At 51.1% G+C, this 26849-nt stretch overlaps 1 protein-coding gene across 5 annotated transcripts in view; it reads right to left on the bottom strand.

The window, feature by feature from the left end:
- RAP1GAP2 (RAP1 GTPase activating protein 2) overlaps positions 1–23572 on the bottom strand; it is a 227803-nt gene extending 204231 nt beyond the window's left edge. Inside the window, exons 1-2 of one of the 5 annotated variants that reach the window (XM_080680772.1) lie at positions 23471–23572; positions 9958–10074 (exon numbers count right to left, since the gene is read on the bottom strand). In XM_080680772.1, the coding sequence (XP_080536898.1) occupies positions 9958–10074; positions 23471–23553 (200 nt within the window). In that variant the 5' untranslated portion in view covers positions 23554–23572. Of the gene's footprint in view, positions 1–4288; positions 4506–4748; positions 4821–9957; positions 10075–23176; positions 23329–23470 lie in introns of those variants that run through there. The other 4 variants (XM_080680774.1, XM_080680776.1, XM_080680775.1 and 1 more) reach the window with 4 other exon arrangements.
- Between the last annotated feature and the right edge of the window lie 3277 nt (positions 23573–26849).

Genomic DNA, 26849 nt, shown 5'->3' with positions numbered 1-26849 from the left:
GAAGCAGCTTCCTCAATGCGGAGAGAGAGACAGGGACAGGAAGCCTGGAGAGAGGGCAGAATTGGACAGGGCATAAGCCTCAGGGATTCCAGGGGCCAGGAGAGCCTGCTGGGGTAAAGTGTCACCCGCCATCGACCAGGCACACCCTTGGAGGACCTTGGAGAGCGCCTGGTGGGTGCCCATCACACATACCCAGAGAAAAGAATAGGAACAACCCGGAGCACCCAACAGTGCACACAGAGATGTGCTCAGGGGACCCACACATAGCCACACACAGATGTGCAGAAACAACGACCCAGCAGCACGTCCTCCAGGGACACACGCACACAGATGTGCACAGCTCACTGCTCCTGACAGCCGTCACGCCCCTCTGCTCTTGCTCACTGCCAGTCATCTAATCAGCAGGTCCCCCGTGCCCGTGCCTGATGCCATCTGTTGACCCAGACCTGACAGGCCCAGCATGATTCAGGAAGGATTCTGACAGCCTTGGATCTGAACTAGGGAAGAGGGTGGGACACCAGCCAGCCCGGGAGTCGGGGGGAGTGGGGGCTGCTCAGGCCAGGTCCTCCAGCGCACAATCCTTGCCTTGGCGCCCCACCTGCCTTGGGAGGCCCCTACAACTGCTTCACATCTTGAGCAGGTGGAGAGGAATCCCCTTAGGACTATTTGGAAGTCCCTTCAGGGGATGGGGGGATGGCAAACTGAGGGGGAAAGCCAAGTGCAGCATGGCAGGCTGAGGTCAGACATGAGGCAGAACTTCCCACTAGAGAAGCACCAAAAGCTTGAAGGAGGTGTAGGCAAGAAGACAGTGTCACCTGGCTCCATAAAGAAGCCCTCTTGAAAAGCGGAGACGATGGATAGGCTGGCATTACTGTTTTTGTTTTCTACTAAACTTATGAAAAACAAAATGAGTCCCAAATTACAGAGGGCGGAGGAGTCTTTAAATGACTGTAAATAGAGACAGTGGCTGCTGCCCCTCCTCAACCCAGGCTGGGTGTGATCTCACCTCTAGGCCGAGGGACGGACGCAGTGACCTTTATATGCCAGCCCGAGCTGCCCGTGCATGAGCAAGAGGCAGCTGGACACATTCCCCACTGCGTGACCTCTCCCTGAGGGGCTGGCACGTTGCTCAGAGATGGCAGAGGGTAGGGAGACAAGGGCCACCATGGTACCATGGCAACAGGCCTCAGCAGAGACACATCCACGCCTTGTCCAATCATTGCTCACAACAGAACCTAAGTGTTTGCAGACAACACCTCTCCTGCCAAAGGGGGTGGTGGCCTGGGAGGGACAGGTAGACACACTGGGAAAAGGAGAATGAGGCTTATAGGTGCTGTATCCGGAAATATAAAGCCTGCTCTGGCTTATGCCCTAGGACTCCCTAACTAACCCTCAACCACTGCCTTCCCCTCTCTCACACCACCTGATCCCTCCTGCACAGGCCCAGCCTGTCCCCACCACCCAGTCACCCCTAATCCCCCTGCACCAGGGCTGCCCAACTCACCCCACAGCCCTGTTTCCTCCATCATTCTTGGCCATCTTCTACCAATCCACTCTTCCTTCCTCCCTTCCTGCCTTCCGTTTCCTCTCACCCTCTCTCCCATCCCCCTGCCCTGTCCTCCCCACGGATGTGGCCCAGACCAGTGCCCACGACCATCTGCCAGCTTCAAACGCCAGCATCTGCCCTCCCTCCACTCCTCCTTCAGGAACCTGCTTTTGAGCTGCCGGCTCATCCCCTCTGCCCACTGCCGGGCTCCATGTCCTCCTGGGACAGACTCCAGCAAGAGGCACGTCTGAGGGGCCCCCCAGGGGCAGGGCACTGCTGGCTCCAATTCAGACTGTGAACCAGAACCTTCCAGGGGGTCTGGGAGCCTGGGCCTCAGCTCCAGGAGGAACTGACCAGGTAGGTATCCGGGCCTGGAGCCCCAGGTTCTACAACCGGGAGGAAGGTCGTAAGCAGTCACTTTACCAGCCGCCTCCTCCACTTGAACAAATGAATCTCTGAGCCACCGTAAAGCGCCGTCTTCCCAAATATACAGAAATGCTCCATTCGTGGAACCCTTGCTATGGACCCATCACCATGTTCAAAAATTTAACAAACATCTTCTTTTAGCTCACAAACCCCAGATAAGGAAACAGAGGCTCAGAGAAGGTGGGCACTTTGCCCAAGGTCATGCAGTGTGTGGGACACCTCAGTACACCACTTCAAACCCTCTCAGCCCCATTTCTCACTCCAGCCACTTGGGCAACGACAGCTGGTCCCCTGTGGGCTGAGAGGCAAAGCTCCATCCAGGGCCACACCAAGCCTTCTTTGTAGCTCCAGTGTGGGACGCCCACAGGAACCCACTCGGGGCTCACACATGTGCACCTGAAATCTCAGGGGAGTTCATGTCCATTAAGGTGTCTTGTCCATCAGGGGACAGAGCTAATGGATGAACACTCCCATGTTTTTCTCTCCGACAGGGCAGTTGAAACTCACTCCACGGACTCCCGGGAGACCGGCTCAGGACAGAGAGGGGGTGGTGATAAAAATAATGCGTTCTTGTGCTGCCTCCCCCTTCTCTTCTTCACACCTCCTGCTCCCACCCTTCTTCCCGGGGACCACTTCCCAAGTATACCGCTCAGGTTCTGCTTTCAGGAAACACAGGTGAGACACAGCGAGCGAGGGGGGCTGGAGCTGGGATTTAAACCCACGTCGGAGTGACAACAGAGCCTGTATGCGTAACCACTGTGCTTGCCGTGGCCACCACCACCCATGTCGGGCTCCCTTTCCCTCAAGGTCCAAGCCACTTGAACCACTGTGGTTCCGCCACACTTGATTCCACAGGGTCATGGAAAAGAGGGAGGGGGAGGTGTGGCAGTGCCCACAGCACAAGGGTCATCTTCTGTGGAACTGGGGTCACCTCAAACTGCTTCAACACCCTGGGCTGAGCGGCAGTCCCAGCTTGGGACGTGCCCCGGCCCTACCCAAGTTGAGCACCTGCCTCTGCTCAGAAACTCCTGTGGCTCTTCGGCTCCAGTCCCCATCCCACTGCCCACCAGGCCCCTCAAGCCCCACCCATCCCCACTTCTCAACATCTTGAAAGGGAGGGGGCACCTGAGGTAGCTTTTTAAAGCCTCTGTGGCCAGATCTAGCAGACACCCACCCTGCCCCACCCCTGGACTCACAAGAACCAACACACCTGCTTGGAGGAGAGGGCAGAGCCTCCCTGGACTCCTGCCCACGTTGCAAAGATGGGCCTTCCCTGGGGAAAGAACTGCAGGGGACCTCGCAACCCCAGCAGCTGGGTGAGCTTTCTGTTTACTCCTCAACCGCAGCAGGAAAAGCGGGGAGGCGGGGCCTTCTCCCCTCTCCATGGGAAACTGAGGCCCGTGAGGCTTAAGGGGCAGCCCCGGGGTCACGATGCATGAAAAGAGCCAGAGTCCTGGCGCCCAGCCCAGGACAACCCTATTATCCCCTGTGGAGGCTGCTCTGGTGGGGGCCACTCAGAGGCAGATCCCGGCATTGAGAGGCCAAACCCCACTTGCATGTAAATGCCCTTCAGTTTGTTAAGGGTGTAGAGGGAGCTACGGAAAACAGGAGAGAGAAGGGTGCCCCCTCCACCAGCAACCAGGTCCAGACACTCAGCGTCTGGTGGTGGCAAAGACAAGTGGATTCTACACGGTCCTGAGGTCCCCAGAACACACACCTGTCTCGGACCCCCTCTGGGGGCTGGCTCCCACACACACACACACCCAGGCCCTCCGGGGGTGAGCATCAGACTGGAGGCTGGCTCTGCCCCAAAGGTCCATGAAGGCCTTGCAGCCAGCACCTCACAATCCCAGCTCCCCTCCCTGTGACAGGCACGGGCTGGAGTGAGGATGGGATGGTGTTTATGACCTCTGGGCGAGTTGGGGAGGTGGGGGGCGCGGTGCAAGGGGAACAAACCAACCCAGCGTAGCCACAGGGTCCTCCTGCGGTTCCTGGCTTTTTCCTTCTCCCGCCACCTGTAAACACCCACCTCTGACCCCCTCAGTCAGCTTCCCCAGCAGAGACTCTGACAGGCTGAGCCACATCTCACTCGGCACACACACCCCTATGCACGGCGTGTGTGCGCAACGCCCCACCCGCGCGGGTTTCCGAGGACAGACACCCCACCTCCCAAACAGCCCGTCAGCTGGCTCGCTCCGTGGAATCGCAGCACGGAGCGCACACACTCCATACGGGCAGGATTGCTCTTTGCAAACACGCGCATCGACACTCACAACATGCGCCCCAACACCGCGTTCGGTCACACCCGAGACTCACGTCCTGCTCCAAGCTGACTGGGGGATGCACACCCCGCCCCGGACCTACTGACCCGCTGCGACGCCGGCGCCCAGGCTCACTCCACGGCGCGGACGGAATGTCAACAGTCAGTCGCGGCGGCTGCCTCCGCCCGGTGCTGCCTCCGCCCGTGCGCCCGCCGTCTCCATCCGGACCCGGCCCCCTCCTCCTCCTCCTCCCCGGCGGCTGGCTGCTCTCACCGCCCGCCCAGCGCGTGCACCGTCACCGCGGCGCGCACACGCGCACACCGCACACCCGGCGGCGCGGCTCGGCTCGGCTCGGGACGCACTCGGCGCGCCCGCCCGCAGCCGCGCACACCTGGCGGGCCAGAGGCTGGGGTCCTCGCCTCACCCCCGCCACCCGCGCGCTGCGGTCGCACCCACCCAGCTCTCCCGCCCCCGCGACACCGCCCCAGTGGGCCCGGGGTGCCCACGGTGCTCACCGAGCGCCGCCGCCGCGCAGCTGCCGGAGAGGGAGTGGGAGGTCGGGCACCGCGGCAGACGAGGGAGCGAGGGAGCGGGGTGGGAGGGGGAGCACCGCGGGTCCTGAGCGCCGCGACCTCGGTAGGGACGCCTCGTCACCACCGCACGGTGACTGCCCGAGGCCGCTCCTCGGGAACAAAGGCGCGGGGCGGGGCAGGCGCGTCCCAGGGACCCAGGGGAGAAAGGAGGGAGCAGCCCACCTGCCCACAGAGGTTCCTGGAGGATGAGACCCCCGGGGCTGCGGGGAACCGGGGTGCAGGAGGATCCTGGGTTCCTGGTCTACTGAAGACACTCGGGAGCCGTCTCCAGCTCTGAGAGCGGTGGGACTGGGAGGGGTGCAGTGCTATCTGCACTTGGAACTGGGGCGCTTCAAGGGCTGCCAGAACCCCTGAAACTGCCGCTGCCCCGGAGCTAGCAGCCTGGAGCTTTCACTCACTCACTCCACACAAACCTCAGCCTCTGCCAAGCCAAGGGCACTCTGAACCTGAAGGATGAAGGAATGAAGAACCTTCTCGGCAGCCTTTGGGCTGCCCACGTCTCTTCCTCAGCGCCTCCACGGAGGGCGGCCTCTGAATATGGCTTGCACACCTCGGTGATGGGAAGCTCACTCCCTAAGGGGGCGACCTGGATGCCCTGGGGCAGCCCTCGGGGCTAGAAAACCTTTTCTTTCCTGGCCCACAAATCGGCCTTGCTTCTGTCTGTTGGCCATGGCCTCACGCTGCTCTGGCCACAGTGGCTTTCTGCTTCTAGAACGTACTTAGGGCCTTGTACTAGCTGTTCCGCCTGCAGGAATACCCTTCCACCCCATCTCCTGAACCCTCCCCTCCCCCATCCATTCAACACCCCTCACCAGCACCTTTTCCACATGGCTACCCCTTGTGTCCTTCAGGGCTCAGCCCAAATGTCACCTTGTCAGAGAGAACTTCCACTTCTCCCAAAGTCCCTCACACCCACTGGTCCCTCGTCACCTCGATGCTCCGTTTTAGTTTCTTCAGCACTCTGAAAAGTTCACTCTGACATTTTCTTGTCTATGTGTCTACAGTCTGTCTCCCCTACGAGAATGTGTGCCCCATGGAGGCAGGGCCCTTGTCTGCCTGGAGACAAGGCACTGTAACCCCAGGGCCTGACCTACAGCAGGATGGGAGGGAGACCGGGTGGCCAGCCCATGGTCTGAGTCCCTTCCGCAGCCTGGCCCATCACCCGAAAAGCAGTCTGCTCAGCCGTTCAAGGGTAACATCTGGCACGGTGTTGGCAGAGGACCGGTGCTCCATCCCTGTCCGCCAAATAAATGAACAGACACAGGAACATTCCTCTGAAAGTCTGAGACTCCAAACCGCGGGGCCTGCCCTCCCCGGTTCTGGACTCTGCCCTGAGCTCTTGCAGTTCCACAATGTGAGCATTTTCTTAGAACTTAAAACACGGGGCCATTCCCAAGCTTCTAGTCTATTGGAACGACCCAGACAGCTCTGATTCCCTCACCCCCTGCCCAGGCACAGACAGGATTAGAGGCCAAAATGGACTTCTTTATCCCAGCTGAAGTGAACTTCCTAGACCTGGATCTGACCCCCAGGGCAGTATGGGTCCCAATTCTGATATCTCGACTGTTGGGATGGTGCCCAGGTTCCTGCCATCCGCAGTGGCACCAGCATGCTGTCCACATCCTTCCTCACCAAGCCACTCATAAACACATTGAGCAGGACTCAACCCATGTCAGTCACTCATCAACTCCCCACCCCTAGCTCACATGCCTCTGTCACCTGCAAGGCTTTGCTGAGGAAAAAAAGAAACATTTATTGCTGAAACTCACAACTCTTACATATTTCTAGTCTGGAAAACTAATCAGAAAAGCAAGTAAGCTTCCCCCAGCAGGGTGGATTCTCATGGCATCCACTCACAGCCCCCTTTTCTAGGTGCCCCCACACCGTCTCTTTCATAACAGACTCTAAAGCTTGGCCAGGACTGATGCTAAGTTCACTTGTTTATGGTCTATGGACTTATTTCCTCTTTGTAAAGGTAGAAAGCAACTTCCCTGTCTCCTGCCTTTGGCACATGCTCCACTGCCACTTACTAGCTGCTTTTATGTAACCTCTGCACCTCGGTTTTGTCATCTGAAAAATGGGGAGAACAATAGCACCAAGATCGCAGCATTGTTATGAAGAGTAAATCAATTTCTCCTGCAAAGCATTTACAACGTGACATATAATAAGCACTCAAAAGTTAATGATAAATAGCCCAAGGTGGGTTGGCTGAACGTTGGCCTGTGGACTGAAGGGTCCCAGGTTCGATTCCGGTCAAGGGCACATACCTGGGTTGTGAGCTCACTTGGGGGCATGCAGGAGGCAGCCAATCAATGATTCTCTCTTATTATTGATGTTTCTCTCTCTCTCTTCCTCTCCCTTCCTCTCTGAAATCAGTAAAATTATATATTTTTTAATTAACGATTAATAGTCTGTCATAAAAATTAGTACAGTCATGGAGCGGTGGCAGCCTGCTCTTTAAGCAACCTGGGATGCAGCCTTCCCAAGTGTGAAAGCTGAAGTTATTTCAAATGGCTCCATCCTGTCTTGTGACTGCTTCCCTCATCCACGGACTCTGCTCTGCTCCTGTGATTCCAAAGAGCATCCTTGTTCTTTAGCTCAGAAAACAGAGCAGCTCCATTCGCCTCAGGCCATTTGAACAGGCAGGAGGTCTCACCCTCTATTCTTCCTTCGCTCTTTTCTTGGGCAGATGTAGCTGGCCCACCTCAGTCTCGGGCTAGCCTCTCTACCAACCTTCCTACAGGTTCTGAGCTACTTTCTGTTCATTTGTCTTCCATTCAGTGAGCTCCTTCTCTGGGCTAGGACCTCAGGAGACAGAGGAAAACAATGTGGAAAAGGCCCTGCCCTCATGGGCTTACATCCCAGGGAGCCACAAGGCGGTGAACAAATAGACCAATGAGATCCTGTCAGCTGGTGGTAAGAGCTTTGAAGGAAAGAAGGTGAGGGAGAAGCTACTTTATGTCAGAGGGCACTTGGCACACAATAAGCTTCGCAGGTTGCCTGAAAATGAATCCATGTCCCCTTCTATCTGGGTGTCCTAGGATACTACTAAGGCAGCCACAATGCCTCTTTCTTTTTCCCTTCAGACATGCACAACTGTACACTCAGAATTTCATTCCTGTGCTCTTCCCAATACTCTTGTCTCAAGCTCTAGAGCAAGCATGTCAAATTCAAAGGCTAACATGGGCCAAATAAACAAGGTTTAAGTTCACATGGACCACAGGAAACAAAAGCTTCAGTTTTCATAGAAACGTAGGTTTAGCCCTAGCTGGTTTCGCTCAATGGATAGAGCATCGGCCTGCGGACCGAAGGGTCCCGGGTTCCATTCCAGACAAGGGTACATGCCCGGGTTGCGGGCTCAATCTCCAGTAGGGGGCATGCAGGAGGCAGCGGATCAATGATTATCTCTCATCATTGATGTTTCTATCTCTCTCTCCCTCTCCCTTCCTCTCTGAAATCAATAAAAATATATTTAAAAAGAAATGTAGGTTTATTTCGATAGAGACATGCTGAATACAAGGGCTGAAATAAGTAAGTAATTGTTAACATAAAATAATAGAACATTTTAATAAAAATTAATATTTTTTCTTGAACATTAACTTACCAGACACTGAATAACTACACAAATTAATAAGCATAACGCAAATAAACCTATTTTTCTTGTTCTCCAAAAGCGAAATATTTCCTGTTGCACACACCAAACAAGTCAGTCCAGACTAATGACATGGCTATCGGCTGCTAAAATATTCGCTGCTAGTATTAGTGGAGAGAAATGGTGCTCCTTATGTAAGGCGCATAAGGGAAATGAATGCAACAAGATTATAGTAATCAGTCATTAGCGAACATTGTAGTTCGTTATTAATAATTATGTATAACAGGATATTGTAAAAATTAAGTTACGGAATTTTTATTAAAACGTTTCTTACATACCGTTATATTGGCTGGGCCGCAAAAATATTCGTTGTGGGCCGCATGCAGCCCGCGGACCGTGAGTTTGACATGCTTGCTCTAGAGGCATTTCTGCCCTTTCTCTACATTATTTGAAATCCACCTCTGGAGCCCAAGGCACCGTTCCCTGAACATGAGGAGTTCCTGGGTGGCCTGAGTCACCTTTCCCTGGGCTCCTGTCATGTCCACATCGTCATTTAATCCTTTCTTTCTCTTTGGACAGAACTTGGACAAGAGTACCCGTCCACCTCACTGCTTCCTGTACCTTTTGAAGTCACCAATGAGATAAGAGGGAGCAGATGCACTGCTCTTAGCTAATTGGGATTCCTAGCAGATGTCCGCTGAGGTGAATGCATCCATCACGTCTACACTTTATTCCTGGGGCCAGTTCTGGGAGCTGCATAAGAGCATCGTCCCTGTTTTCCAGTTGGCCAGCCCACGGCGTACCCCCCAGACGACATCACTTCCGTCCCTCTTTCCTTCAATCACCCCTGGAGGAGAGGCCGTTCGTCCTGGGCATCCAGGCTCCTGCTCGTTTAGAATCTAGTGCAAGGAGGTCCTGATGGGGAAAGTGGGAAGAAAGGTCCAGGATCAGGTCTAGCGGAAGCCTTGGGAAGGGGTGTGGCGGCAGCAGGGCCACGCAGGATATCTCTGTTGAGACCACTAGCACCGGTCATACCTGTCCACAGTATGAATGAAGAGTGGGCAGGAGCCTGGGAGCAGGAATCTGGGCCCGGAAAAGCCCTCATCGCGCAGCCGGTCACCCAGACTGCGGGTCCCAGCTGGCTTCTCTAGCATGGGGGAGGAAAGAGACAGGGAAGGCAGGGCTGCCTCCACCTGGGTCAAAGCAGGGGCTGCCCAGCAAATTTGGCAGCCCTTCTCCCTCTTAAAGAGGAACCAGCTGATCTCCAGGCCTTGAGAATCTCTGCAGCCAACATTTCACTTGAGAACCATGCTCTCCCTCATAGAAGGGAGGGCAAATAGGATCCTACCCATTTTACAGAGGACAAAGCAGGAGTCGTGAGCAGCCTCAGATCATTCAGTGCCGGACAAACTCTTGACAGGACCCTGGGAGGCCTCCCCACCACAAGGGTTCCCCAATGTGGGTTTATGGACCCGTGTGGCTGCATAAGTACCACCTGTGGGGGCCAAAGAATGAGATTCCGGGCTGTGGATCACTCACCTGGAGGGAGACTCGAGGTCAGCACGGCCGAGGATGCGATGTTGCTGTGGGCTGTAGAGCCACTGGAAGGCTGTCAGTGTCCTCTCCTCAATTCGGAAACGCCCTTCCTGCACGTACCTGCAGGGCAGGAGAGAGAAGGAGGGAGGTGGGCAGGGCTCGGCAGGGCTCTTTTGGGGAATTGGCCTGGCTTGCTGAAAGAAGATAGACGTGGGGTACCTGTTTCCCACTACCCCAGAAAGACCGGTTTCCAGAGAGCCACAATGAAAATTCCCTGAACAGGGGGCAGCTACAGAGAGCAAGTTTCAACTCACAAGATGGAAAGCCTCTCTAAAAGTTAGCTGTCGGAAGTTGACAGGAGCCCTTTGGAAGGAGTGAGTTCTCTGTTACGGGAGGTATGTAAGCAGAGTGTGGGCAGGGAATTCAAGCATCAGACAAGGGTCCATTCTCCAAGTCCCCTACAGTACTGAGACACTGGGCTTCTTGATTTCACAGCAGGAGAAGGGCTGCTCTGGAGAGGGTGTCACGGGTCAAATGCCAAGCTTAGGTCTTCCAGAACCTCCAGGGTCCCAGCCACCTTCCAGATAGACAGTCAGCCTAGGGCAGTGGTCGGCAAACTCATTAGTCAACAGAGCGGCAAACCGCGGCTCACAAGCCGCATGTGGCTCGCGAGCCGCGGTTTGCCGACCACTGGCCTAGGGTAAGGGCAGGGAAATCTGGACTGGGCAGAGCGAACACAAAAGGATCTCTCCCACTCTGGCCACCCCCTCCTGGTAGAACCATGAATCCACTGATTAATTTAACATTTATTGCGTGCCTATGATGATGAACAAGAGACTTAATCCCTGTCCTCCTGGAGTTTACTGTTTTGTGGGAGAGAAACCAGCAGGCCCCTTTATACATTACCAGTGGGAGTGGGAGAGGGAGTGGTACAACCCTTCCGCAGGACAACCCGACAATGTCTAAGTTACAATTACCCAATAGCCCAACAATTGCCTTTTGGAGAATTACTCTCTAGACATTCCAGCATGTGGACAAGGTTGTCTGTGGCATTGTTTATAATAACAAAAGACAAGCTCTCATCAGTCAGGGGCTGGTTAAATAAACTATGGTGCATCCATATCGTAAGACAGTGTGCAGCCACATTTTTTAAAAAAATGTTTTCAATGAGGGCGTTCCCTGAGTGCTATCATTAAAAGATCTGCAAGACACATTCTTCTTTTTTTTTTTTAATATATTTTATTGACTTTTTACAGAGAGGAAGGGAGAGGGATAGAGAGTTAGAAACATAGATGAGAGAGAAACATCGATCAGCTGCCTCCTGCACACCCCCTACTGGGGATGTGCCCACAACCAAGGTACATGCCCTTGACTGGAATCGAACCTGGGACCTTCCGTCCACTGAGCCAAACCGGTCAGGGCAGCAAGACACATTCTTAAGATAAAATCAGGTGCAGAAGAGCAGTATGTGTACTTTATGTTAAAAGGGGGAGGGAAGGAATAAAGTATAAATTCGTATTTGCTTATCTTTATATACAGAAACTCTGGAGACACAAACACTAATAAAAATTGTTACCTGAGTGGGGAGAAGGGGGAACTGGGTAAGTGGGGGCAGAGGGAGGTGACATTTTTAACAATGTTATCTTTTCATACAAGAGAGGTTTTACCTATTACAAATGTTTGTGTGTGCGTGCGTGCGTGTGTGTGTGTGTGTGTAATTACAAACTGTGTAAAGTGCTATGAGGAAAAAAAAATTGTGCAGCTGCTCTGATACGGCCCCATGGGGCAGAGGCTATTGGCTGGGGCAGGAGATTTCCCAGAAGGCACGGCTGCTAGAGAAAAGAGTGTTTGCTTGCTCCCAGGCCGCCCATATCAGAGCATCTGGCTCCTGCCTGCTTCCTTCACTCTCCTGATGGGCACTGTGGGAAGATCATCGGGGCTGCTGAGTGGAAATAGCAAGGCAGACGGGTTAGATGCTGTTGCAGGGGTCCAGGTGGGACAGTGGTGCCTTGTAAAGGGGATGGTACTGGAGAGGGAGTGAAACCGGTGGGCTCTCAAGTGGGCTAAGAAGGCAGCGCTGGCTGCGCGCCTGGTGATGGGTTGGACCTGGGTGAGGGGGAGGCAGGTGGCAAAGTTGCTCCCCAGTTCCTGGTTTGTGCAGGCACTGGCCTCAATGCCATTCATGCTGGACAAGGACATGTTTGGGAGGGAAGATCCTGACTTGAACTTTGGACACAATTCTCCTCTGTAACCTGCTTCCTGCCCCAAGATGATACTCCTCCTGTAAAATCTAGCTCAAAACTCAGCTCCTCCAGGAAGCCCACCCTGGTTAATCCCATCCTATTCTGATGACAAGTTTCCATGCCTTTCCCTATCCTTGGGCTCCTCGGGACTCAGCCTTGAATGACACGCTCTTGCCATCTCTGTGGGAGCATCTTAATATCACCAATTGTCTCCAAAGAAGAGAAGTGAGCCCGGCCGGTGTTGCTCAGTGGTTGAGCTTCAATCTATGCACCAGGAAGTCACCGGTTCGATTCCTGGTCAGGGCACATGCCTGGGTTATGGGCTCCAATCACTGGGGATCATGCAGGAGGCAACCTATCCATGTTGATGTTTCTTTCTCATCTATGTTTCTATCTCTCTCTTTCTCTCTCCCTAAAATCATTTTTTTTTTTAATTCGTTTTTAAGAAGAGAAGTGAGTGGCTGGGGAGCATTGTAAATGCTTTAGTGCTTTTTGAATTTGAACCATGGAAATATACTATGCTTTCAAGAAGTAAATGTGTGTGTGTGTGTGTGTGTGTGTGTGAACTCTGCTGATGATGGAGTCTTAGGTCATTAGGGCAAAAAACAAACACAGGAGGTCACTCATTGGTCCAACAGCTATATTTTACACATGAGGACATGAGGCCCAGAGCATGCACAGGACTGGTCAAGGAAACAAGAGCCAAGGCCAATGGTGGTGACCCCTCACTCCCAGGCTTGACCCCACGAGGCACACACAGGTCCCTAGGCTGAGAGAGGAATAGGCCCACACAGGAACCATCCCCACCCAAATTCTCTCCTCACCCACTGCTCACCCCTGCCCCCAGGGGAGTCCTAACAGCCTCAGCCACAGGCACACCTCCACGTCCTTGCTGCAGCCAAAACCCAGCCACCTTCCCCTCCCCTCTCCCTCTACCCCCTTCCCCCAGAGACAGGTGCAGGGACTGTCCTCCGCTCTCTGCAGGCTCCCCGACTGGATTCCACTTCCCAGCTCTAGGTGAGTGATTTTCCACAGTGAGTCCCAGACTCCTCATCCATCAAGTGGGAGTAATCATAATGCCCACTGTGAAGGGTTGTTGCGGGACTAAATGAGGTGTGAGGGCCGCTCTTTGCCACGTGGTCACCTTCCCTCCCCATCATCCTCAGCGGCCAGTCTACCTGGCCTTACACCTTCACCAGTGACAGACACACCCACTCCCGGCATGTTCTCCTCCAAGCCTCCCCCCTCAAACCCCGTGGACCCATTTTACAGATGGGGAAGAAGAGGCTAGGGGAGGGAAATGAACTTGTCCAAGGTCGTTCACGCAGGAAGCAGCAGAGGCCGGCCTTCCTTGCACCTTCAGCTGGAGGCATCTGAACCAGCCTGCTCCACACACATCCTCTCCCCCCTCCCCACCCGCCTCCACTTCCCAACACCCACGCCGCCCCAGAGGGGTAACCTCTTCCACTGCATATCAGCTGTCACCCAAACTGCTCCTCTGAGTCTTCCAACCCTGTTCCCTTCCAGCCTCTCCCGTCATTACATGCCACCCCCTCCACATTTACATGTACACGCCCCCGCATCCCTGTCTTTCTGGAAACGTGCCTGCCTTTTCTTCTCTCAGAGCCTCTCTCCCGCTCTGCTCTGACCTGAACTGCTCTCCCTCCATCTCTACTCCAGACCTGCCCACCCGCCCCAACTGCTCAAACCAGCCTCTAAGCATCTGTCCCCAAACCCCAGCCAGAATCCAAGCCGGCTCCAAGGTTCCCAGGATGCTTTGCGTAACCTTGTTCACAACGTTGCTCTCTGCCCGCCCGCGAGTGAGTTATTTATGAGCCTGTCTGTCTCCCCGCTGGAGTGCAAGACTGTGTCTGAGCGCCTCTGAAAGCCTGCAACAGCCTCGTGCAGCCTTCTGGTCGACTGAGCCGGCCTGCCGTGTGAATCACACCTGCGACAGTGATCACTGACCCTTCACATCCTCGGGAAGCTCTGATTATCTCCATTAACAAGTACAACTTCACTTAAGAAGTGTAGTTGCTGAATTGGACCACATTGAATACAAGGAAAACCAGAAGACCTCCCATCCCCAAATATCTCCCTCATGAACCTGCCATGTCCCTGAAATGCCGTGGACGGTACCCTGAAGGAGATTAAATACAGCAGAGGGTCAGCCTTGTAGACCACTAATCAGCCATTCAGGTTGAGCAAAAACCAGCGTCTCAGATTCTCCTCGGGAGAGTAGGAGTATTGTCAGGAACATACTGAAGAGAATGGGGAGAAAAGAGGAAGGGTGAGAGCTGCTCATAGAAACAGGCCCCAGGCTGTGGGGGTGGGTGACACCCCCAGAGGATGCGGCCCATCACCAAAGAGAGAAGGGTCTGGTACTTCACAGGTTACACCCATGTTTTAAGTCGAACACAGGGGTAGGTCAGGCAGTGACTGAAACCTGAGCCTTAAGAACATTATGCTAAGAGGAAGAAGCCAGTCACAATAAACCATTTATATGAAATGTCCAGAATTGGCAAATCCATAGAGACAGAAAGTAGATTAGCGGCTGCTGAAGGCTGGGGGGAGTGGGGGTTGAGAGGCAATGGAGAAGGACTGCTAAAGATGACAGGGTTTCTTTTGAGGGTGATGAAAATGTCCTAAAATTGATTATGGTGATGGCTGCACAATTTTTTTTGATAGTTGCACAATTTGGTGAATATACGGTGAATAAAAAACCCTTTAATTTTATACTTTAAATGGGTGAGTTGCATGGTTTATGAATTATATTTCAATAAACCTGTAATAAAAAATATGCATACCATCAACAATAAAAAAATCTATATATATATAAAACCCTAATATGCAAATAGACCAAACAGCAGAACAACCAATCACTAGGACGTGCACTGATTACCAGGGGTACCCGCGTAACATGGCGGGCATTGGCTGCGGCGGGATGGTGGAGCAGATGAGTGCCAGACCAAGGTGGGGCACTGGTCGCTGTTATGGGGAGAGCCTCTGATAGTTACTGACAATTCTTTGCTCCCGAGCACCGTGGTCCCGCCCGGTGCTCACACCCACTGCCGCTGGTCCCGATCACTCGGCCCTATCAACGGGTGCAAGTGGCAGCTGGACTGCCAGCCCTGATCGCCCCTCAGTGCCTCTCCACCTCCCCCTGCTCTTGAGGGGTGATCGCGGCAGCAGCCAATGCTCGCACCCGCTGCTGACACTGGCCCCAATTGCTCCACACCATCAGTGTGTGGGAGTGGTGGTGGTGGGAGCAGGGCTGCCGGAAGACAGAGGACCAGGGGCCGCGGCTGGAGGGGCCTGGAGGGGGCGCAGAGGATGGGCCGAGACCCACCCCTGTGCCCACCGCAGCCTTGAGGCCCACAGTTCCTTTCAAGGTGCATGAATTCGTGCACTGGGCCCCTAGTTTAAAATAAATAAATATCCATGAGTGTGTACTGACATAAATGGTTGAAAAGTAAATGAAGAGGAGGAAAGAGACAGACTTCTCAGGCAGAAGGATTCCAAGCCATGTATGTAAATGCCCCGCCCTCGAGGAGACAGTTCACAAGTCCACGCCACTGAAATGTGGGTTTCACATAGCGACTCCCTTCCAAAGGGTATGCTCAGGCCCTAACCGGTTTGGCTCAGTGGATAGAGCGTCGGCCTGCAGACTGAAAGGTCCCAGGTTCGATTCTGGTCAAGGGCATGTACCTTGGTTGCGGGCACATCCCCAGTAGGAGGTGTGCAGGAGGCAGCTGATCGATGTTTCTCTCTCATCGATGTTTCTAACTCTCTATCCCTCTCCCTTCCTCTCTGTAAAAAAATCAATAAAATATATATTTTTTTAAAAAAAACAAAAAAACAAAGAGTATGCTCAGGAAATGGGGCTGGGGTGGAGAGGCCTGACAAACACTCCCTCAGTGAGGAGGCCAAGGTCAACATCGACAGTGACAAATCCTGTGGCTAGTGTGTCCCCTTCATATGATGTGAGGCCTGCCCCTGTGGGCCTCCTCCCAAAAACTCATAACCCTCGTCTCATTATGAGAAAGCATTCCAAGCGAGGGACCAGTACTCCTCAAAACGGTCAAGGCCAGCAAACACAAGGAAAGTCTGAGAAACTGTCACAGCCAAGAGGAACCTCAGGAGGTGTGACCACTAAGCATCATGTGGTACCGAATGGGACCCTAGAACAAACCAGAAAGATATTGGGGGAAAACTAAGGAAATCTGAATAACCTGTGGACTGTAGCTAATAATAATGTCAATATTGGTTCATTCATGTAACAAATGTATCATACTCATGTAAGATGCTAATAATAGGGACACGGGGGTGGCGTATAGGGGAATTCTCTATACTATCATCTCATTTTTTCTGTAAATCTAAAACTGCTCTGAAATATGAAATTTACTAAAAAATAAAAAGACTAATTCCCATGGTAAACAAAGAGCTTTTACAAAGCAGTATGAAAAAATATATAATGTGCAAACTAATAGGGAAAAGGTGGGCAAAGGAAATTAATAAGTAGTTTAAACAATAGAAACACAAATGACCAATAAACATTTAAAAATGCAACTTCTGTCCTGGCTGGGTGACTCAGTTGGTTAGAGCATCGTGCCAATACACCAAGGTTATGGGTTCAATCCCTGGTCAGGGCACAGCAACCATGAATGCATAAATAAACAAAACAACAAAATCGATGTTTCTCTCCCTTTCTCTCTCTCTAAAATCAATTAATAAATAATTGTTTTAAAAAGCAATTTTTCTGCCCTCGCTGGTTTGGCTTAGTGGCTAGAGAGCATCAGCCTGTGGACAGAAGGGTCCCGGGTTTAATTCCAGTCAAGGGCATATGCCCAGGTTGATCCCCAGTGGGAGGGGTGGTGTGCAGGAGGCAGCTGATCAATGATTCTCTCTCATCATTGATGTTTCTATCTCTCTCTCCCTCTCCCTTCCTCTGGGAAATCAATTTTTTAAAAAAAAACTTTTTTTTAAAAAAAGCAATTTCTCTTTAAGTAAAAAAAAAAAAATTAAAACAATAGACCATTTTTCACTGATGAGATTGACTACGATTTTAAAATCTGTTCATTCCCAGTGTGAGCAACATTGTGGGGAAAGTGGCACCTCACACATCACTGGAGATGACAGTATAAAATGGTTCGGTTCCTTGGAGGTCAGGGTGGCAGAACCTTTTACAATGTGCTCATGCTTTTACTCTGCCATTTCACTTTGAAGACCATATCCGACCATCATCTGTGCGTATGTTTTCATGGAACGGCTTCAGAGGTGTTCACTGCAGCAACGTTCGTAACCTCGAAATATTCAGAATACCAATAAGGTCATAATAGAGGCTGCGTAAAGAAGTTATGGTCCAACCTACAATGGAACACTCCGCAGCCAGTTAAAAGAACGCTGACAGAGCGCTCTGCACCGCTCTCTAACCACTCACACGGCCTTGCCTCTAGCCTGTCACTCCTTCTCCCAGACTCGAAGGCCCACCATCAGAAATAGGGCAAGGCTCAGCACAGGCCTCCGATATGGTAGGAATGCTGAAAAGATATTTAATATCTTGAACTAATGAACCCAATAAAATTCTAATTTAATTTTTGGTACTTTATGGTTTGGAGGAGGAAAGTCCGAAGGAAGAAGGCTATTCTGCAAGGGCAAGTGGACATGAGTTGCTGTTTGTTTGGTTTTGGGTGGTTTTCTTTAAATACATTTTTATTGATTTCAGAGAGGAAGGGAGAGGAGAGAGAAACAGAAACATCAATGGTGAGAGAGAATCATAGACAGCTGCCTCCTGCATGCACCCTGCTGGGGTTCAAGCCCACAACCCAGGCATGTGCCTGACAGGGAATCAAACCACGACCTCCTGGTTCATAGGTCGATGCTCAATCACTGACCCACGCCAGCTGGGCAGTTTGTGGGTGTGTTTTTTTAATGAATCCATCATTATAGTTGAGCATTTTCACTGCCCTAAAAATCCTCTGTGCTCTGTCTATTCATCTCCCCTCCCACCGTGCGCGCGCACGCGCGCACACACACACACACACACACACACCTGGAGACCCCTGAACTTTTAACCTTTTCAGTTTTACCTTTCCCAGAATGTCATATAGCTGGAATCATACAGTATACAGCTTTTCCAGATTGGCTTTGTTCACTTAGTGATACGCATTTAAGTTCCTCCATGTCTTTTCACAGCTTGATAGCTCATTTCTTTTTAGTGCTGAATAGTATTCCATTGTTTGGATGTACTCATGTATTTGTCCACTCACCTACTGAAGAATGTCTTGGTTGCTTCCAAGTTTTAACAATTATAAATAAAGATTCGATTAACATGCATGTGCAGGTTTTTGTGTGGAGATAAGTTTTCAACTCCTTTGGGTACATACTGAGGCGTGTAATTGCTGGATCGTATGGAAGAGTATGTTTAGTTTTGTAAGAAACCACCAACCTGTCTTCCAAAGTGACAGTAGCATTGCTACTCACACCAATGATCTTGGAGCGTTCCTGTTGCTCCACATCCTCGCCAACACTTGGTGTCATCAGTGTTCCAGAATTTGGCCATTCTGGCAGGTGTGTAGTGGTATCCCATTGTTGTTTAAAACCACTACTTTTTTTTTTAACCACTACTTTTTTTAAAAAGACCTCCATTCTCCCACAAATTCAAACATGGTAATTGGTTACCACACTTAGACCTTAGGCAAAGGTTCTGTCTTGATTTTTCACTTTTAAAAAGCATGTAAGCCCTGGCAGGTGTGGCTCAGTTGTTTGAGCATCGTCCCATGCACCAAAAGGTCGCCAGTTCGATTCCCAGTCAGGGCACATGCCTGGGTTGCAGGGTCCATCCCCAGTACCGGGCCTGTAGGAGGCAGCTAATCAATGTTTCTCTCTCAAGGATGTTTCTCTTTCTCCTTCTCCCTTCTTCTCTCTCTAAAATCAATTTTTAAAAAGCATGTGAAGCATTTTGTTTTCTGAGAGAACCACTAAAGTCTTGTCCCATATTTGTGGTTATTTAGGTGTGCTTATGCTCCTATGTACCATGAATATATAAAAAGGTTAGCCAATGTGAACAGCTAAAAAATACCAAGAAGCTTAACAGCTATGCATATACTTTCATTTCCTGTGATGCTAGTATGCCCTATAACAATAGTTTAGGGTGAGAACCTGGCCATCTTTTTTCTAATTAATCACTTGAAACCTCCCTCCCTTTCAAAGTCTAAAGCTTAATATCTTGCTTTTGAATTTTCCAAAGCCCCAGAACCTTACTTTAGTCTTGCTTCTGAAATATGTACCAGATTCTAAGAAAACTGCAGCTATCTTCTATTGCTCTTGCCTCTCTGCACCACAAGGTGGCACTGTTTAACACCAGTCTTGCACAGCCCCCTAGATTCCTAAACTGCTGTAGGGGGAAGTCCTTGCTCTTTGTGTCTGCTGTTTCTGTCTGATGTCCCACACTTGGGCTCCAAAGTGGCTCCCTTGCTTCATGTACAGACATTATTCTCCCAGATGAGATCCTGAGCAGCATCCACCAGCTTTCAGGTGTTGAGCTTGAATCATTCACCACCTACACTCCTGTGTTTTTCTTGGTAAGCATTATAGACTGGTTGATATTTGTGTCCTTGTCCCTGCCCTCCCCCAATTCATATGCTGAAGCCCTAAACCCCTCCACCCCCCGTGTGACTGTATTTGGAAATAGGCCCTTTTTGGAACAAACTAAGGTTAGGTAGCTCCCTGACCCAACAGGATTAGTGTCCTTATAAAAACAGACACCAGAGCCCTAGCTGGTTTGGCTCAGTGGATAGAGTGTCGGCCTGGGAACCTAAAGGTCCCAGGTTTCATTCCGGTTAAGGGCACATGCCCGGGTTGTGGGCTCAATCCCCAGTGAGGGACTTACAGGAGGAGGCCGATCCATGATTCTCTCTCCTCATGGATATTTCTATCTCACTCTTCCTCTCTGAAATCAATAAAAATATACTTTAAAAAAAGAGAGACACACCAGAGAACTTGTGTGCTCTCTCCTCATCATGTGAGGACACATGGGAAGGCAGCTCTCTGCAAGCCAGGAAGAGGGGCCTCACTAGAACCCAAGCAGGCTGGCACCCTGATCTTAGACTTCCAGCCTCCAGAACTATGAGAAAATAAATTTCTGTTGTTTAATCCAACCAGCCTGCAGTATTTTTTTAAATTTTCTTGTAAGAGTGCTTCTTACATTTAGCATATTAACATTTAACCTGCTATGTGGGAATATTGTTATCTAGCTTCTAGTTTACCATTTAACTTTATTACAGGTTTGCATGACTTGTTTTTCTTGCCCAACAATTCACCATTCGTCACCCTCTCTCCCACTCAAAAGTTTTGTGGTTTGGATGAAGCTGACCGCAGCCCCAGCTCCATGGGTGGACACATGACCCAGCCTGGCCAATCTGAGCAGTCCATCACCCTGACCACAGTGATTGCCTCAGGGATACCCATGTGACCCAAATCATGCCAATGAAATGACATCCTGAGACTTTGGCTGGAACCACTGAAAAAGAAGAGCTCTCTTTCCATGGTGGTCACTAACCTGGGGGCTGCCTGCAGCTGACAGCCACCTCGCCTCCACACAGGAATGAAAGTGGAACAGAGGGCCCTAGCCGGTTTGGCTCAGTGGGTAGAGCGTCGACCTTCGGACTGAAGGGTTCTGGGTTCGATTCCGGCCAAGGGCACATGCCTGGGTTGCAGGCTCAATCCCCAGTGTGGGGCGTGCAGGAGGCAGCCAATCAATGATTCTCTCTCATCATTGATGTTTCTATCTCTCCCTCTCCCTTCCTCTTTGAAGTCAATAGAAATATTTTTTTTTTAAAAAAAAAAAAAGTGGAACAGCCGTAACTGGTTTGGCTCAGTGGATAGAACGTCGGCCTGCTGACTGAAAGGTCCCAGGTTCAATTCCGGTCAAGGGCATGTACCTTGGTTGTGGGCACATCCCCAGTAGGAGGTGTGCAGGAGGCAGCTGATCGATGTTTCTCTCTCATGAGTGTTTCTTACTCTCTTCCTCTCCCTTCCTCTCTGTAAAAAATCAATAAAATATATTTTTTTTTTAAAAAAAGTGGAACAGAGGGACAAAGAGAGTAGAGCATTATTTGGTGCTATTATTGAGCACCTGAATGCAGTTATGCCTGAAACATGGAGAGTTCCTGGAGTTTTCAGTTCTGTAAGCCAACAATTTCCCTTTTTCTCTTAAGCCAGTTTGAGTTGAGCAAACTGACTCAACCTGAAATCCTGGAACCAGGGGCCAAGGCTGACCATGTTGGGATCATGCCGTGGGGTTCAGAGGGTTTCTTGCCCTTAAGAATGCTCCCTGCCAGGCTGCCTCACCACTCAAGTCACTTCTTTCAGGACCTTCTCAAAGCAATAGGCTTTAATCTGGGGAGGGGGAGGTGACCCAAAACCTAATTAGAGGCACTTACAATGATGTGTGCATCACCAGGCAGAGAGAGTCAGAGCAGAAATCCAAGTCCTGTCCCTTTAAAACTCTTCCTGTTTCCTCTATGAAGTGAGGGAAGGAATGAAACTAAGCAAATTTAGTTTAATCTGGGAAGTCCTGGGGTCCTGGGGTGATGCTTCCTTTTTAGGGAGAGGACAATAAGTAACTGCCAGCTCTTCAAACAGATTAACTCTACCTTGATCTGATTTATGCATTTTGGGCTTCATTTTAAGAGTGGTTCCACTAGCTAAATAATAATTTTGAATATCTGGACTTTGATTCTTGGAATCCTCCCAGGATGGGGATGGGTGAGCAGGCTGCAAGCCCAGTGACTCCTCCTGCTCTGACACTCTGGGATTTTCTAACAATGTGCACTTGAATGCGTGGCCAGACTGGAAGCAAAACAAAGGATCAGTTAAGCAAGACCTGGGTTCAAAACCTGACTCTGCTACTTGCTTGCTGGGTGACCCTGACTAACCACTTTCCTTCTCTGAGCCTCAGTTTCCTTATCTGTAAAAGGGGGGTGCTAATACCTTCCTCTGAGTTTCACTCTGAAGAGTAAGTCAATGCCTGGATCCTATTGATGGAGCCAGTAGGAAGCGCTCAGGAAGCTCAGGTTGCTATTGATGATAACATTGTTGTTGCTGTTTGTATTCACACTACAGAATGTAACTGATGAGAGGTGTCTGGTGTGCTACTTCAGAAATGTCTCCTGGCCCTGGTGGGAGTGGGATGATGTGGGATGGGGAGGGGTCCCAGTTAGACAGTCTCCTGAGAATGTGGTGGGCTGAGCAGCCTAAACTGCAGTCTAAGCCCGCCAAGCAGGGGGCAGGTCCCTGGCTGAAGCAGCCCTCAACATCCGGACGCCAGGGACATTGGGCCCAACCCAGGTGACTGGGCTGTGATGCGTCTGAAAGCCTCTCAGCCTGCAGTCCCGTAACCTGACACCCACAGGCCTGATTTCCCCGCCAGGCAGGACTACAGTGGGGGTCGGGGCAACCACTACCCGCAATGGGACCTCTCGCCTCGCCTCCCAAGCCCCCTTCTCTAAGTCCCCGACCCTCAAAGTGCCCACTCTCAGGGGTCCCGGTTTGGGCGGACGAGGACATCTCCTTAAACAGGGGAGCTGAGGACTGTGGTTGTGCTTCTCCGGGGCCCAAGTCCTTGGCCCGACCCCGAGCAGCAGAAGGAATGCGGGTAGGCGGGGGACCCTCATTGCAAAAATAGAAAAGCAAAGTGGGGCGGGGAGGAAGCCCTGACGAGGAGCCTGTGGAAGGGGGACCCGGGACCCGCTAAAGCCTGACGTCAGGGACCTGGCCCTGGGTCCCAGCGCCTAACTACCTGGAGAGCCACAAAGAGCGCGCGCGGGGACTCGGGGACCCGGGATGCTTGTGAGCAGGCAGCCAGCGCCTCTCCTTCAAACCGGCCCCGAAGCCTCAGCTCGAGAAGAAACTTTGCGCCTGTGGCCCCGCTCCTTTCCGTGCCCGCCCCAAGCCCCCCACCCCTGGCGCCCACTCACCAGCGCACCAACTGCCAGCGTTTCTCCCCCGGTGTCCCGCGGCCCGCCATGCCTCGCCCGGCTGGCCGCCTTCTCCCCGCCCGCCACTGGCCGCACGGCGGAGGCGGCTCCGGCTGCCGCAGGCCAGTGCCGAGGGCGCGCTCGCCGTCGCGGGGTGCGGCGCGGGGACCGGCGAGCGGGGCGGGGCGGGCGGAAGGCGACGCGGGCCGGAGCCCGGGCTGTGCGGCGCGTTCTGCGCTCATCTCCCCTACTCCCCCCCACCCCACCCCACCCCACCTCCACCCCCACCCCCACCTCCAGGGTGCTGCCCGCCGGGTCTCTGGATCCGACTGGGGCTGGGTCACCGCGCTCCTCCGCCGCCGCCGGAACGACCACATTCTCCCCTCTCCCTGCCTTCTCCCCGGCCCCGCTGGCGGAGGGCGCAGAAGAGCTGGTGTCTGGAGCACTGGGCGAGGAGTCAGGTTCTCCAAGTTCCACTGTGAGGGACGCCTGACTTGCTGAGTGACTGGAGGCGATCTTCTTAATCCACCTCTGCCTTACTCCCTGTGACACCTGTTCTGCCTACCTAGAAAGTTATGCGTAAAAAATTAAACCACTCTAAATGCTTAAAAGAAAGACTGATGTGCCCCACAGATTAAAATATTTTACGGTGACAATATTGGCGGGGCACGCTGCCAATACTGGGACCAGCTCCTCCCAAGTCTCAACCCCGCTTCACCCCAGGAACCCGTTCATTCCTGCAGTGTAGCAGAGACCAGCCTGGCCCAAGGCATCATGGGACCATGCATGTCAAGCCTGGTTTGAAGGAGCTGAGTTTTAGAAACGTTTATTAGTATGAACATTTGTCTGAACATTGTCCTTCCAATTCACCTGCTTCCAATACCAGGACAGCCCACATCCTTTGCAAGAGGGAAACTGATGTGGAGAGGACAAAACCTAGCCTCAGTGTGAAGACCTGGGAGCTTGCTTTCTTCTTGGGGTCTGTGGCCATTCCCAGGAGCACCGGAAGCGTGTGCAGGGGAATCCAAAGGCTACTGACATTTGTCGTTATATCCATAGGTGCCCTCCCCAGTGTTCAACACTTGAAAAGTTAAATGTGATACTGTTTTTTACTTGTCAAATTTGGAATTATAGATTGTTCGTGTGTGTTTTAATATCTTTTTATTGATTTCAGAAAGAAAGAGAGATGGAGAGATAGAAACATCAGTGGTGAGACAGAATCATTGATCGGCTGCCTCCTGCACACCCCACGTTGGGGATCGAGCTCATAATCCGGGCATCTGTCCTGACAGGGAATCGAACCATGACCTCCTGGTTCATAGGTGGACGCTCAACCACTGAGCCATGCTGGCTGGGCCCATTGACTGTTTTTTAACTACCCCACCTAGGTTTGTATGGAGAAGGAAAGTGGACACTCTTAATTGTGACTGAGGTTGGAGAATAAGTTGATCCAACCCTTGTGCATGGCCATTTGACACTATGATGAAAGGCCATCAAGTGTGCATGTCTCTTGATTTCTCTCCTTGAAATTCATCCTAAGAGCATCATTAGAAAGGTGAAAAGAGGGCTCTGTAGAAGAATATCCACTGCCGCATTGCTTTCAATAGAGTAAAACTGGGAACAACACAAAAGTCAGATTGGAAATCAGTTAAGTAAAGAAGCTCGTCCAGCCCTGGCCGGTGGGTGGTTTAATTGGTTGGGTTGTCGTCCTGATACTCCAGGGTTGCAGGTTCCAGCCCTGGTCAGGGCACAAACAAGAATCAACCATGAGTGCATAAATAAATGGAACAACAAAATCTCTCCTCTCTCTCTCTCTCTCTCTCTCTCTCTCTCTCTCTCTCTCCCTCTCCCTCTCCCTCTCCCTCTCCCTCTCTCTCCCTACCTTCCTCTCTCTAAAAAATCAACTAAAAATGTTTAAACTTTATTTTTAAAGAAGCTTGTCCATATGATGGGATATTATACAGCTACTAAGAAAGACTTTATTGGCATGAAAAAATCAAGATGTATTTTGTTGTAAGCATGGTGACTATAGTTAATAATACTAACTGGCATAACTGAAAGTTGTTAAGAAGCAGATCACAAGAAAAACATTTTTAACTGTATAGTGATCATGTTAAGAAGCCTTATTATAGTGATCATTTCACGACATATTACAAATATCGAATCATTGTGTTATACACTAGAAACTATGTCAATTATATCTCAATTTTTTTTTTAAAAAAAGACATATTTTAAAGTGGAAAAAAAAATGTTACCAAATAGAACTAGTACATTCATATATTCGTTGAAATATCTGGAAGAGCCCGGCTGATGTGGCCCAGTGGTTGAGCATCGACCCAAGAACCAGGAGGTCACGGTTCTATTCCTGGTCAGGGCACATGCCCAGATTGCAGGCTCAATCCCCAGTGTGGATTGTGCAGGAGGCAGCCAATCAATCATTCTCTCTCATCATTGATGTTTCTATCTCTCTCTCCCTTCCTCTCTGAAATCAATAAAAAAATATATTTTTTTAAAGTCAGTATTCCGCCCTAGCTGGTTTGGTTCAGTGGACAGAGCATCGGCCTGTAGACCTAAGGGTCCTGGGTCCGATTCTGGTCAAGGGCACATACCTCAATTGCAGGCTCCTCCCCAGCCCGGGCCCTGGTCAGGGTGCACGCAGGAGGCAACCAATTGATGTGCTTCTCTCACATTGATATTTCTCTCTGTCCTTCTCTCTTCTACTTTCTTTAAAAATTAATAGAAAAATATCCTCAGGTGAAGAGTAAAAAAAAAGTCAGTATTCCAATCTATCATGAAGAGACGGAGGGAGCCTTGAGGCCTTCTCTGTCACCCCAAACTCACTCTCTTAACTGGTATTCATGGCTCTCACCTTCCCGTAAAGCTCATGGGTGTTTTCTGCCACAAGTAGATTCATCTCTTTGCTGAGGGACCTGATGAAGCTCACCTCCGACCTTGAATGGACTGGGATTTGAATCCTGGCTCCACTGCTTACAAACTGCATGGTGTTAAATTTCCAATAGGGTTTCTCTGAAGTTTCAATGAGATGAAATGGGTAAAGTGCTCAACTCAAAATAATGGTTGCTTCTGAGGTGAGATGTATACTTTTTATACATTTTAGTTTGCATTGACTTTGTTATAAGTTTAATGTTGAAAATGGGGGGGGGATATTTTAACAATAGTTAATAGATTTCCTGGTACACAGAAAGTACTTGATAAATGTTAATTCTTATTGTAATCACCTCCATATTTTATAATGAGTCTCTGGGTCTCCTCACAACTTCAGGTAGAGTGCCATGCAGTCAGTCTTGTTCAATATAACTCTGTGTGTTGACTGACTGATTGTTAACCTCCTCTAAGGAGGTACCCTTTAGTCTCCTGGCCCCCCAGTCCATTCCCTAGCTCTGCTTTCACAGGGCCATCTCTCAGCTCTGCAGGCTCATTGATTTTAGTGGTTCTATGAGTGATTTGTGCACATCTTTTGCTGTTTCACCTATGAATATTTTTTCGGCCAAAGATGTTGCAAGAGTCACAAGGGCAGCCTTAGAGGCCAGGCCTTTCACGTCCACGTGAGAGTACTTCTGTGGTCAGGCTGGACCCTCTCCCAAGAACAGGCAGGGCCACCCCTCAGACAGGCATCTGGAATTGGTGAAAAGCCGGAGTCCCAGGACCCATC

The sequence above is a fragment of the Plecotus auritus genome (assembly GCF_963455305.1).
Source record: "Plecotus auritus genome assembly, chromosome: 7".
NCBI classification, from domain to species: Eukaryota; Metazoa; Chordata; class Mammalia; order Chiroptera; family Vespertilionidae; genus Plecotus; species Plecotus auritus.
The sequence above is the reverse complement of the archived record's forward strand: the minus strand, read 5'-3'. Positions and strand labels throughout refer to the sequence as shown.